Genomic DNA, 13,863 nt, shown 5'->3' with positions numbered 1-13,863 from the left:
CAATTCAAGGCCTTCATTAGTCTAAGGTCGATGGCGACGGGGCCGTCTGAGTCACGTTTAAACCAAGATGCGTCCTGGGGGATCAGACTGAGGTGCAAACTGCAGACTCAGTGTTGTAATGTCAAATCTGGTCTACGCCAAAACACAAACTGTTTACACAGACAGGGAGTAAAAATAACGCCCAGAGACAAAATGGTTTAAGAGATAACAGGTGAATACACAAGTTTTTTGAGTAAGTAAAAAAAATAGTGCAGTTTTGTTGGCAGGACAATTAAGAAAAATGCATTTAAGGTTTGATAAAAACTGTATTTGTATTTCAAGAAACAGCAGCACGACAGTGTCAACAAGTCTGATATGTGACTTTTAAAAAATGACACTGAAGCTCCTGTTGCTGTAGTCAAACTAATAAATTTGACAGGTTTCATGAGTATCATCTACAAAATACCATGGAAAATAATACCATAGAAAAGCTAGGAAAGTTTCAAAGTGATTTTTTTTTTTTTTTGTTAAAGGAGGGTTTTATAACGGACAATTCTCATTCACAGACAAATTCAAAGAACAGTGATGGTGGAGCTGCCATGCCAGACACTGGCCTGCCCATCGGGAGCAACTTGGGGTTCAGTGTCTTGCTCAAGGACACTTCAACATGAGCACATGAGGAGTTGGCAATCAAACTGCCACCCTTGTGCTTAAAATACAACCAGTTAGACCTCCTGAGCCGCAGCCGCTCAGCCACAAATACAAGGAGGTAGTTATGTTGTATTGACAAAACACCAGGCGTACTTAGGTAACCCCGAAGCTCAGTCAACCTTCCTGTCTAACAACTCGGCATCCAATGGTTTCCTCTAAAAGAAACAGTCTTTCATTATTTTATTGTTACTGCGATCAATCTCTCCTCAGGTCGAGGCTGACGGCGCTGCTTGCAGTAGGTTTTTATTTCAAGTCAACACATTTCGTTTTTTCAGTCTCTCCGCTGACTTAATTAAGGCAAGTCTCTCCACTGTAGCAGCTAAATGTGTTTGACTGACCACGTCTATTTTCTCCTTTGCCAACTACTTTTTTATTCTTTTGATTTTGTGTCTGTCTGCCAGAAAAGAAAGAGCGAGAACTTTTAGGAGAGAAAGATGCACACAAACACTAATGAAAACATCTTTCAGTGTAACAAGGGAAACAGAGGCACAGCAGCTTAGTGCTTTTTCTTTTTACCACTATAAAGGAGAAATTTTCCTTTGCATTTCCTCTCTCGGCAGTATACTTACTTTTCTAAACAACATCAAAACACCATCCATACGACTCTGTAACCATCTAAAGAAAAACAAAGTTGCGTTTTTGCTTGAACCCCACACACCAGCACAAAATACCATGCACTCAGCTGCCCCTATCACGCAACCCCACTACAACCAACACCTTCAATCTCTCTGTATGGAAAGAGGTCAATGCATTGCTGCATTATAGCAAGCTCATGATGTGCGTCTATACATTTGTGTGTGTGCGGTGGACAAGCGGCAACCTCCAGGGCTGAAAAATGAAGCCACCACAGAAGTGCCAAAAAGTGCAGTTCTCTGAACGGCTACTCGAGGCTGGCTCCAGACCAGTCAAACCCCACAGACCCCCGTGTCAAAATGCCAAACTTTACAGCAGAAATAACATGTTTACAGCCTGGTACAAAAACGGTATGGTCTCTATGGTTATATCCTCCCTCATGACAACTAAAAGGGGGTGAATTTTTACCTGATTACAGTTTATTAAAGCTTAAAGTTACTCAAAATTACGTGTGGGGTTGCTTTGAGTGACTGTCTTTGGCCTCTCAGTCAGATCCACCCCTCGCTCCTCCACTGCACCAACCTCTCGCCCAAATATGGTCACCTCTGGCTCCAAAACACCAACATGGTAACAGCCGAAATGCCAAACTAGAGGGTTCAAAATGGGAATCCACAAACCAGTGGGTAATGTCACAGTAGCTACATCCATTATTTTTGGTGGGGAACCTATGTGGATCTATGTGGATGATGTTGGGTGAAATATTCTTAAACCCTGGCGCTGATAAAAGACAGATGTCCTGACGCTGAACCAGCAGAGAGGCTGATAATTTAAACAGTTTTTGGAGCACAGAGGAGGGTGTGGGACACAGGAGAGAGGATGAGTGAGGAGAGAGGACAGAGGAGATGACAGGAGGAGGGAAGGTATAGAGATGAGAGGGTAAAAAGAAATGAAGAAAGACAGAAAGATGATTAGAAGACAAGGTAGAAAAGGGAGAATATAGTACTGGTTTGACTAGTTAGTTGAAGTGGTTTCTCTATACAACAGAGGCATTAGTAAACTTGAGGATGTGGTTTATCAAATGTGCAGAGTTTCACACCTTGGGTCTGTATATGTACGTGTGTAAACAGACTGCTGTCTCCTCCATGTCTCTCCCCATGTGGCCTTTGTATTTCTGCCTGCTGTTGTTTTTGTTTATGGGCCTGCTGTCACTCATCGGGGTGTTTAGAGTTGAGCCCAGTAAACAATCCAACATTACGTCTGTGTTGTCGAGACCATTTAACACGCCCAATAAAATTTAGTGTTTCGGAGCCAAAGCTGAGAAGAGGCTTAAATTGGAAAAAATTTTGTTTTCAGAGAACTGCACAACACTAATCTATTCTGGGTCTGCTCTGAGAAAAACATCTTTAAAGGAAACGCTGTTAGAGGCTTTCTGACAATTACCTGAAGTTACTTTTCTTGACAGAGACTTTTCTGCAGTGGTACACTATTTTCAAATCAAAAGACGTATTGAGGCAGAAGCAAGGTTGGCAGTTTTTTGGTTATGGGTGTTAAAAACAACAGGATTGTGTGGGATTTAGGGAGATATACTGGCAGAAATGAAAGATAATATAGTAAGTATTACTTCTCTAGTGTATAATCGCCTGAGAATAAGAACTGTTGTGCTTTTGTTACCTTAGAATGAGCCGTTTATATCGACATAGTGAGCGAGTCTTCATCAATGAAGAAGGCCATGTTGTACTGCCACGTTTCTACAGTAGCCCAGAACGGACAAACCCAACACTAGCCCTACATTGGGCCATTTGCGTTTTCATATTGGCCACCGTAGCTAGCAGAACCTTGAGATGAGCAGTGTTGGAAAAACACTAATTTTTTAACGTGAGACAGCCTTATTCAGTGTTAATAATAGTTTAAATCACCGGGTCCTTATGTTGTGGAGAGGAAGAGACCTCTGTGGATAATTCATCTCCTGGTAAAAACCTCCTGAACATCTGGATCTTAATTAAAAGAGAAAACGTGTGCACATATTAGCAGGTGTTGGGCTAGTGGCCAGTCTCTGATGAGCTGAACTGCAAAAGAAGAAACACGGATTTTTCACAAGACTGCTTTATTCAGTGTTTTTGCTGGTTTAAATCACCTGAACTGTTTGTTTTGGAGAGGAAGAGGCCTCTGCGGATAATTCGGCTCCTGGTAAAAACCTCCTAAACAATGAGCACTGAAGGAATTCTAATTAAGAGAAGATTCAGCTGGCTGCAATCTGCAATCCCCATCGATGCTACTAAATCCCCCTAACTCTTACACACTGAACTTTTAAGATAAAACAACTGATAGTATTATTTCCTGCCCCTATGTCAAGTTCTACTTTTGCACTCTTTAAAACGCAGCTGGCTGATGGTCCTAAAGCCAGAATAAAAATCAGGTTCCCTTAAGGACTGAAAAGAGTTATTTCAAGACTCTAAAACACAAGAACTTTATTTGTCCACGTGTTCAAAAAGTGTTGGACATTGCAAATTTAGAGCTGTGACATGGACTGTACGCAGAATGTGTTTTGATTATGTTTTCATTAATCAGCGTGTATCACGGAAAATTGCATTAGAAATTAGAGCTCATTAATTTTGACCTTTTCAAAGTTCTAAAACTTTGTCTGGACTCTCTCAAATCTCTCCTAATAAGGACTCAGACAAGCAGTTTAATGATGCTGACTGGATAACATAGCTGAGCTTCAACTCACAACCAGAGGCTGTTCTGACACATATGGATACTATTTGACCAAATGACCAGATGTTGATTTCCCAAACATGTCTATCGTGCCAGCCGCTGTTATTAAAAGAGGCTTTGACTAAGAATTTGCACTAAAAAAAGCAAAGGGGAAAATCTCCACATCTCTCTATGTTCCTCTTGTTCTAATGATTCCTGCCGCACACACTGGCAGGCGGAAAGTACAGGGAGCTCCCTCGCAGCCAAAATACACGACCAAGTCCTAGAATTCAGTTTATCATATCAGGGATTCACATAACTCACAGGTTTTTTCATTTTCTCTAAATTACTCAGTATCTAGCCCATGTGTGTTTGGAGAGGATATGAGAGCTGGTGCTAAGCTAGCAGCTGTGCTAGCACATGTTCAGTATAATTTTCCCAAGTGGTGTCGGCCTCATCAGGCCTCTATGCTGGCTTAGCTGCCCATGAGCTGATCTTCAGTGTAGGCAGACTGCTGACAGGAAGCACAAACACACTGAAAGATGGACTGACAGTCCTCGACACGGACAGCCAGTGTGTGTGTGTGCGCTTGTGTGTTGAACTTGAATGACATCCACATGAAAGTTAACCCTGACGAAGGTTATGCACGACGTATACACATACAAAACACTGGACATTCCCTTGTGGAAAAGTATCACAGTCAGCATTTTCTCTCATGAAAGTGTAACAGTGTGTGTGTGAGTGTGAGTGTGAGTGTGAGTGTGAGTGTGTGTGTGTGTGTGTGTGTGTGTGTGTAACTGTAGGTGTGTATGGGAAGCTTTGAGTGACTGGCTGCTGAAACTGCGTTCCACAGACAGTCAGGGTCAGTGCATGAAAGCGTCCGTCAACCTGTGTGTGCTGATCGCATTGTTCACATGCATGTATTTCATAGACTGTGTGCAAGTGCTCATATACAGTTTATTGTCTGCATGCAAGTATGTGAACACACATGTATGTCTGCACAAATGTGTGTGTGTGTGTGTGTGTGTGGGGGGGGGCGGGGGGGGGGGTTACCTGAGGTTAGTGTTTTGGCTGTCCATGGCCACGCGGGAACCATTTGGACTTGGGCTGCCGGAGAAAATGGGAGGATAGAAGGGAGGACGAAGACGGAGAAGGACAAAGAGGGAGAAAAGGGCATGAAAAGAATGTGAATGACAGAAGAGGTTTGGAGCATTGAAAACAACATGGACATGGATTAAAAAAGTAAAAGTGAGACAGGAACACACAGAACAAGAAAAAAAGGAAACACAGAGGTAGGTTAGTTAAGGTAGATTAAAAAAAGAGAAACATGAAATGAGAAGAAAAGCAGAGGGACAGTGATGAAGTCCAAAACATGGACAAATACAGTGAGAGGAAATGGATGAAAAGATAGCATCAGTGAGAAAGATGGAAAGAGGAGGATGGGAAAGACCATTGACAGGGACAGGAAACAGGAAAAGAAAAAAAAGAGGAGGACAAAAATACAAGGTGAGATAAATGAAACCAAGACAGCCATCAGAGATAATCTTACAGCAGACTAATTCATTGCTGGTGGACATTCAGGACTGCAGTCTGTGCCACAGCTTCACAAATAATTACTCCTCTCTTCAGTCTGGTGCTGGTTATTCCAGCATTCCCACACAGGAGTCATCATGTCCATTTGAAGGACAGATAGTGTGAATGTAAAGCTACTTCTACAAACACAAAGCTGCTAATAATCCTGCTGACAGAATATACAGATTTGCACACAGCGACATATTTATCCATGTCTGTTTTAGAGGAGTATAAGTAGACTGTTGCATTTATTTGGAAAGGAATATTTTATATGTCCTTGGTGGCACAAATCTAAACACAGCCAAGGTAATGTCCTACAATACACTGTCCTGGGGGCTCAAACACATCAGTGATTTATACACTTACTTGAGTACTAGATGCAGGTTAGCAGATAGTCGCGGGTCTGTGAACTGTGTTGTTCGGTTGTTGTGGTCAACAAAGTAGACGCGACCTGTGGCTGTGTTTCTGATCTCCCAGCCTGGTGGCAGTGGGCCCAGCTCCTCACAGTTCACATTGCTTAGGTCCCTGAACAAAGAAAATAGAAACCATCAGCAAGAATGATACAAGTGCAATTCTCTATTATACTATAAATACATACACACAAACATATAGGGCTCTAATGATTCATATATTTGTGCCAAACTGTCATGGTATAGGGGTCACAGTCAGGTGCATGCAAATGCTCGCAAAATACGTAGTATGTAGATTGATGCATGAAATGAGGAAGATTCTCAACAACCTCAAAAATTCCATTATCCTTCTGACAAAGTACTTGTTCTCATTTCTTGATTCCTCATCTCTCCTGTACACTGACACTCCTGCCAGTAGAAACCTAAGCCCTGATCTGGGACAATGCTATAGCCTAAGGACGACTTGTGCTTGTCTATGTGTGTGTATGTGTGTGTGAGTACTTTGTCCTTGTGTGAAGTGAGGACACATCACTCGGGGACAAAGCACATGCCTCGCTGCACTCATCACAACATACTGGCTCATTTTAGCAGCTCTGTCCAAAATGACCAAACCCAGAGGTTGCTGCTGTGAGCTGGATGTTAAATGCATGTGCTTCATCGCTGCGCAGCAGCTACACCGAGACCTGGCCAAAAAATGTAACGCAATAGCAGAGCCTGAAGTCCCTTGTGAATTAACTAGTGGGCTATTGAGACTTGGTGAAGCAGTTTGATTGAATGCAGAACCACTAGCCTTTGGTGTGTTCAGCTCAACATCTGTCCAAAAACTTTTCTTCCAACTCCACATCGGACTCGGAGGTCATTAGTTTGGCTGACCCGGGCTTGAGCCTGAAATATGACTAAAACGACTGTTTTTGAACACAACCCTGAGCAATTAAGTGAGAAATTAGGCCTGATCCAGCCCAGTCAAGTCCAGTTTGGTCCTGTTACTTCTGGGATTATATGTCAGGTTTTATATTAGGCTTAAAACAACAGAGGCTGTCAGCACTGCGGTGCATTTATCATGTATTTCAGACGATGTGTTTGTGAGATATTTATGGTCCTAATAACATTTATCAAAAGAAACTGAAGAAGTGCTTCACAAATAGATACAAATCTGGACGATAAAGACGGAAAGCAAAGCAGTTACCTGGGCACACGGGGGTCATGCCAGGTGCTGACTCCGGTCTGTGTGTGGAGGAAGTAGACTTGACCCTGCTGAGTTGTTCTTTGCTCTAAAAACAGAGAGAAAATTAATGGAATTAATATGTCAAAAACGCAAAAGAGAAGGAGTGAAACAAGTCTGGAACTGTTGCTGTTGTTCTGTAGTCTGGTCCTGGTGGGTACAAGCATGGATAGCCAGTTTGTGTATTTTGGAGAAGGGGAAGTCTGTTTATAATTGATGTGACAGGCTAACTGCAGGGACAAGAGTTTCTTAAGGTGTGCGCCAGTATAATCAATTAGTTCCTCTCCAGTCTCCAGTAGGCCTATCCCAAGAGGATGGGGAAAATAAAATGTGAGGGGAATTTATCAAAGACTTCCATGAGTGTTTTTCCTTGCGCGGAGTTCCTCGACGCATCCTAGCTGCCTTGTTTTCTCTTAAAGGTTGGTGTGTGCTCTGAAAGTAATCCCTTCCCATTAATCTCTAAAACCAAAAGGAAATGGAAAGGAAAACGCTGTCACTCATTCCAAACCGACTAAAATAATATGCTGTAAACAAATGGGGGAACTGAAAGAAATCAGAATGGTTCATCACTGGCTTGTCGGATCTCTCGTTCCATCCAGCTCACGGATGAATGGAGAGGGAGTGTGTGAATGTTGGCACAAAGTGTGTGCGCTGCACAGGCGTGGTGGTGTTCATGTGTATATGCGCCACCCGCTAATCCATCACTACCCCCCACCCCAACTTCCTACTGGCACAACTTGTTTCCTACCCACCTCTCCCTCTCTTTTTCCCCTCACACACTCCCCTTCTCTCTCTCCCTCTTTCTCATTCTGTCTCACGCTCTGTCGCCACACCCAGCCGCTGGTTCAGAGGGTTCAGCTGAGGAAGAAAGCTCACTAGCTGTTGGGCATCAGTGACTCACTTTGTCCGACCTTGGCCAGCCTCAGTGGACACAGCAGGACATTTCAAAGGGGGCACAGGTCCAACAGTGCCATTCTAAATCACTGGCATACAGCACCACACTTAAAATAATAATTTATTTTACAGACTCTGTGGGTATTGTGGGGTGCTCTGTGGCTGACTGTGAAAAGTAGACTTACTCTAAAAAAACATTCCAACCTTGGAAAATGTACTTGTGTATCTGCTGCATTATTTTCCCTATGTATTTGCATGCCGTCAGTAAGCTCAGCTTGAGAATTACAGACATAGAAAATAGGCAATAACCTAAAGTGCCTTCTCTGAGCTTAAACACCGAGCTAGAAGAGAAGAGAAGAGAAGAGAAGAGAAGAGAAGAGAAGAGAAGAGAAGAGAAGAGAAGAGGAGAGAAGAGAAGAGGAGAGGAGAGGAGAGGAGAGGAGAGGAGAGGAGAGGAGAGGAGAGGAGAGGAGGAGAGGAGAGGAGAGGAGAGGAGAGGGGGGAGAGATATTAACACACAGTAAGTGTTGACTGCAGTTGTCATGATGTGGTGCTGTGGGAAGGGGGGGGGGGGCAGTTAGTAGTGAAAGTGTGTGAGGACAGAGCAGAGAGACAGAGGGAGAACAAGAGGATAAAATGGGCATTTAAACTCTTATTCTAATCATAAAAATCAAATAATTCAAAGTATCACTGCCTCTGGGCTACAAACAAGATACTACCAAAGGAGAACTACGTCTTTGATAGTGTGTTTTTGAAGGTTAGTGCTGGGACTTCACCTCAGCTTGGCTTTTTGATAGCAGTGACACAGGTTGTTTTATTGCTATAACTACAGCTGCCTTTCTATTGTACCAGCTTGTTAAAAGCATTCACTCAGTGTCCCTGGTGAGAACTATTCCCAGTCTAATCACCTTGACCACCAGCAGGAGGTACCTTTGCACTGTAGTTGTACTGACGCATCTAATAGTAACAAGCAAACATCAACATTGATAATGTAGCGCAACACTAGTGACAAGGCTGAACTCTGTCGCATGTTAACAGCATTGGCTGAAGACATCAGACTTGACTCAACAGGTGTGTAAATACAAGTTCAGGTGACCTCACTGACAGTGAGTTGCAGAGTTTTCCCAGTATTTGATTTTGTCATGAACTGCATGCCTTTTCAGCGTCAAGGTCCAAAACTCAAACGACAGCAAAACTACTAAATGTTTTCTGAAACCTCTGAACTGCCAGCCACACAAAGCGTTCCACAAAATACACTCAGTGATTTAGCAGCTGGGGTATTAATCGCCCATGTAATCGCATGATCATAACAAGACCATGTCACACGACATCATGCTTTTTATAGAACACTGTCCTCACTTCTCAAAATGCTGAACATAGAGACATATTTTATTGAGACTATTTTATTCCCTGCCTACTTTACTAGATTGAATTTTTACATTGTAATCAGTTAGTGAAGGGAGTGTGTGTGTGTGTGTGTGTGTTGCTGCTCCGTCCCTCACCGTAACCCTCAGGCAGGTCTGGCGGTGTATGCAGGTGCGTTCGACTCATGTAGTTACGATGCCGCTGCGATCGAACCCGTCTCTCCTGGATCCGCTGTTCGCCTGGCGGGCAGCTGGCCTCGGCCCCATTAACAGGTGTCATCACTGGCGTGTTCTCATCCACCACGCAGCTTAGCGGACGCCCTGATGGGCTGGAGTACTCCGACGCTGGTCTGGGAAAGAGTAAAGAGTGTGCATGTTTATGTGTGTGCAGTGTCATCTTAATCTCTAATTTCAAGATCCAATTTCTTCTATATCATACATATAACTCTTATAACTACTCAGAAAAAACATAACACAAGAATCACACAAGTGTCTGTTGTCAACACATTCCCAAGATTTACATGCATAGTAGAGTGTGTTACAGGCGTAAGTGATAAGTGGCTGACTTTTGGTTTCAGTGAACTTTCTGTGATGTTAGATTAGACGTAGAGGTAGGTGAACTAAGGGAGATGTTTATAAACCGCTTAGCTGGTTGAGGGTGAACGACATGAACCGGGTTCCTTAAGAGAACTTGTCTTTTCATCACTAGTGTGCACTGTTTTCCTGTACTTGCAGGTGAGGGCATAGGTTCTGTTTCAACACTGGGGGGGCACATATGAAATGGGGGGTTTAAGGGGTTCTCTCCAAAGAATTTGAAAGCATCAAACACTTAATTTCCTGCAGTTTTTATGCACTAATTTGTGCCTTTTTCTATTCAGTTATGGTCAAAATGTCTTTTATTTCTTCAAAATAAAAGTCCTCTACTATTTTCAGGTTTTTGCTGGTATTCTAAATATTGAGGGGGACGTGTTCCCTGCGTAGCCCCCTATGCTTGTAGAAACCTGGGTACGGAGGGTGCAAATAGTGTGGTCCTGTGTGTTATAGGTGTGCTAAGGGTTAACTCAGAGTTGTAGCCAGTTTATTTGTTCTTGTGATGTCTAGACATACATCACTCCTTGAGAAGAAAATGCTTTTCGTGGTTATGGTTGAGATTAAAGGATTATGGGTTGCATAAAAGCAAACACAAAGTCCCCACAGGACTACAGTAGAATCTTTAGTGTGTTTTTGTGCTACTTAACAGCAAGCAGGACTTATGAACACAGATCTGATAAGCAGACATAACCAGAGACAGACTGACTACATGACACTTACTACACTTACTTTGCATGTATGTGTGTGTGTGTGTGTGTGTGTGTGTGTGTGCGTGTGTAGCATGTCTGACCACTGTCTGGCTGTCCAGAGTTGCTGACGCCTTGGCTATCTAAAACCTTGGACCCTTGTCTGTCGACCCACAGCCCACCTCCTCTCCCCTCCACTCCCATTTCCTCTTTCTCCCCCCTCACTTACATCCCACCTCTCCTTCCACTTTCCCTAGTCCTTTCTCAAAGTTATGCCACCTTCTTTCCAGTCTCTGAGCCATTATATCCCAACTACACCTCCAATGTGTCGTCTCACGATTCGCTTATGGACCAGATTATATTTGTCATCAGTCAGGACCCGTGAAGAATTGTGAGAATAGTAAAAACCAAGTTACCATCCACAGTAAAAATGTTCCCTTTTTGTACTTGGTGAGTTAATATGTAACATACTTGCATGACATTATAAATAAGGAAAAAAAGGCTTTTTTAATTTTATATTGTGCTTGTTACACCTGCTGTTGCATGTTCAATGGAAAAAATTAAATGGAAAAATCTCTCTCAATCTCTACTTCCTCTCTTAACTGGTATTCATCCTCTTCACTACTTATCCTCTGTCATTTTCCTCCTACACAGCCTCTGCCTGCTCATCTTCCTCCTTAGCTTCACCATTTCCGCCTCCCTCAATGCCCTACCACTTAACCCTTCCTACACCATTTCCTGTCTGTTCTGTCTCGTTCTACTATGCTGCTTCAGGGCCACTGGAGATGTGTAGTAGGAGTGGGTGGAGAGGTGGGGGTGGTGGTGTTATTTGTTTGCTTACTCCCTGAACGGCTCCGCTGATATGGGCCAAGTAGGAAGGCGACAGTTGTTCCTGCAGGAACACGGGCCAAGTAAAACCTGGCTGCCCGACTGGCTGGCTAGTTTATTTAGGAGTGTGTGTGTGTGTGTGTGTGTGTGTGTGTGTGTGTGTGCGCGTGTGTGTGCGCGTGTGTGTGTTGCAGTGGGGTGGGGGTCTAAGGAAATTGACAGCAATTCACTCATTACCAACAGACTGTTATTGTTGTGTTGTGCGCTGGGCTGAGTGGAAGTGCTTTTTCTGGAAAGGGAAGTGGGGAAATGTACAATCCCCGATGCTTTGTTGTAAAAGGTCAAGTTTGTTGTGCATTACGTCAGCATGACCGCTGTACATACAGTGGGAAGTAGAGGGATTAAGGATGATATGATATGGGCCAGAGGAAAGCTCACATTTTAACATGACTCACTTTTTGTAATATAATGTAATATAATGCATCATTTGGAGTCTTAGCTGATGATGCATTGAGGATGAGGGTGTGTGCAGTATGTGTGCAGATGTACCTGGTAGGTCTCTCCCACTGCGTGGTACGTGTGATGTGGTTCAGATACTGTATCCTTCCAGAGGCTGTCCGTCTCTCTTCCCAGCTGTTTCAGGACAGATTAAGAAAAACGGGTAAGAAAATATCATACTTGTTGTAAAGTAATACCAAAATTAAAGAGGCCTTCCTCGATCTTTGAAACCACGAAGGACATGCTTATCTAACAACACTGAAAAGTTATTTTCTTTAGTAGCAGGACAAAAAGAGGATCACCGATGTGCATACAGCTGAACCTTCTGAATGTATCGAACCAGGCGAAAGTCTCATAGGGAGGACAGTAACATTCACAATGATTGTTTACTGCTGACAATATACCTTGCTTTTCAAATATACAGAAAACCACATAGAAACTAGCCCTGTGCACAAATACAAGGAAAACCTTTGAAAATACTGACCCATCGGGTAAGTCATTGTCGAACAGGCGACTGCAGTCCACCACCGGCCTTTCTGTACCAATACGATCTCTGGACTGAAGACTTACTACACAGTTAACAAAGACAAGGAAGACAGTAGATCAATAACATTTACCAACCCCTATAGTGCAGCAAAATAATGAATAATATTGTCTATACAATATGTGGATTCCAGTTCCACTAATGCATCTATTACATTAATACAAAGGAAAACTAAAATAAGAAAAGAGATATTGTTGGTAGTAGGGTTGGCACAATAGCAGCTTTCACTGCACGATGATTGTGACCAAAAGTTTACGATAACAATATCATGGTATCTAAAGAAAATTTGGAAAAATATACTATGTCAATATACATATATACATGTATATATATAAAACAACTTTATTTATTGTGTGTTTTGTCTCTTTTTGGCAGTAATACCAGCGTACGGAGGTGCAGAGAGTCCGTAACCATAACTCCACGAATTTGTACAAAAAGAGCAGTTACACTTCATGGATAGTGAAAAGGCAACTAGATGGTGTTGCGGGAGGCAGACAAAGCGAGAACGGTTAGAAACACAAATGATTTAAGAGGTGCTGGATTATTATGTGCATCATATGTGTACTATTAACATGATATCAGCGTATCACTTCTATCACAGTATCGCAGTTATCATCAATGCCAGTATACTGCAACACCCCTAGCTGGTAGGGAACAGATATTATATATATCCGTTTTTTTAATTACCACACTGTGTTTTAGGGGTTAAGCTTAAACCAAGTCAGAGTATTCAGACCGAAGAAACAGTGTGGGTAAAATTGTGATTTCTAGTGTTTAAATAATACAATGCACTGAGACATCCAGAGCTATACTGAAAACTGTTTCGTATGAGAATAAGTGTCTTCCAGCTGTTACCTGCATTCGTGTTGTTGCTAGTGTTTAGTGTAGTGTGAATAAAACATGGTACAAAAGCTCTGGGATTTGACCAAAAGCGTCCTCCTGAACTTTTGTATGCAGAGTAAGGGCACACTGGATGTAGATAAGAGCATCAGGAATACGTAAACAAACAGACTGACACAGGACTATGCACATTTATATCTTTGGCTTGATTTGAATATTGTTGTGTAGTATACAACTGAAATTGTGTTTCTTACCGACTATTTGTCCTCTTACAGTATCGTTGTCATTGGGGCCCAGCTTATTCAGGTCCAGTCTCTGATCTGCAGGGAAAAATCAAATAAGACTCGTGATCATTGATTAAGCATCTGCCCTCGTTTGCAACCATGAATACATCCAGGTATCAAGCCAGTGTGCAGCTTGGTTTTTCATGCTAAGTAACGAGACATTCAGACTGAAA

The 13,863-nt window shown here is 42.7% G+C and overlaps 1 protein-coding gene across 1 annotated transcript in view; it reads right to left on the bottom strand.

Moving 5' to 3' along the window:
- Window positions 1-13,863, bottom strand: part of LOC126389725 (E3 ubiquitin-protein ligase SMURF2-like) — a 71,935-nt gene that overhangs the window by 14,264 nt on the left and 43,808 nt on the right. Inside the window, exons 5-11 of the mRNA XM_050043551.1 lie at window positions 13,661-13,726; window positions 12,507-12,591; window positions 12,074-12,157; window positions 9,558-9,769; window positions 7,126-7,210; window positions 5,896-6,054; window positions 5,011-5,064 (exon numbers count right to left, since the gene is read on the bottom strand). Of these exons, the coding sequence (XP_049899508.1) occupies window positions 5,011-5,064; window positions 5,896-6,054; window positions 7,126-7,210; window positions 9,558-9,769; window positions 12,074-12,157; window positions 12,507-12,591; window positions 13,661-13,726 (745 nt within the window). The remainder of the gene's footprint in view (window positions 1-5,010; window positions 5,065-5,895; window positions 6,055-7,125; window positions 7,211-9,557; window positions 9,770-12,073; window positions 12,158-12,506; window positions 12,592-13,660; window positions 13,727-13,863) is intronic.

This window comes from Epinephelus moara, chromosome 5 (assembly GCF_006386435.1).
Source record: "Epinephelus moara isolate mb chromosome 5, YSFRI_EMoa_1.0, whole genome shotgun sequence".
Classification (NCBI taxonomy): domain Eukaryota; kingdom Metazoa; phylum Chordata; class Actinopteri; order Perciformes; family Serranidae; genus Epinephelus; species Epinephelus moara.
This window is presented reverse-complemented; position numbering and strand designations above follow the sequence as displayed.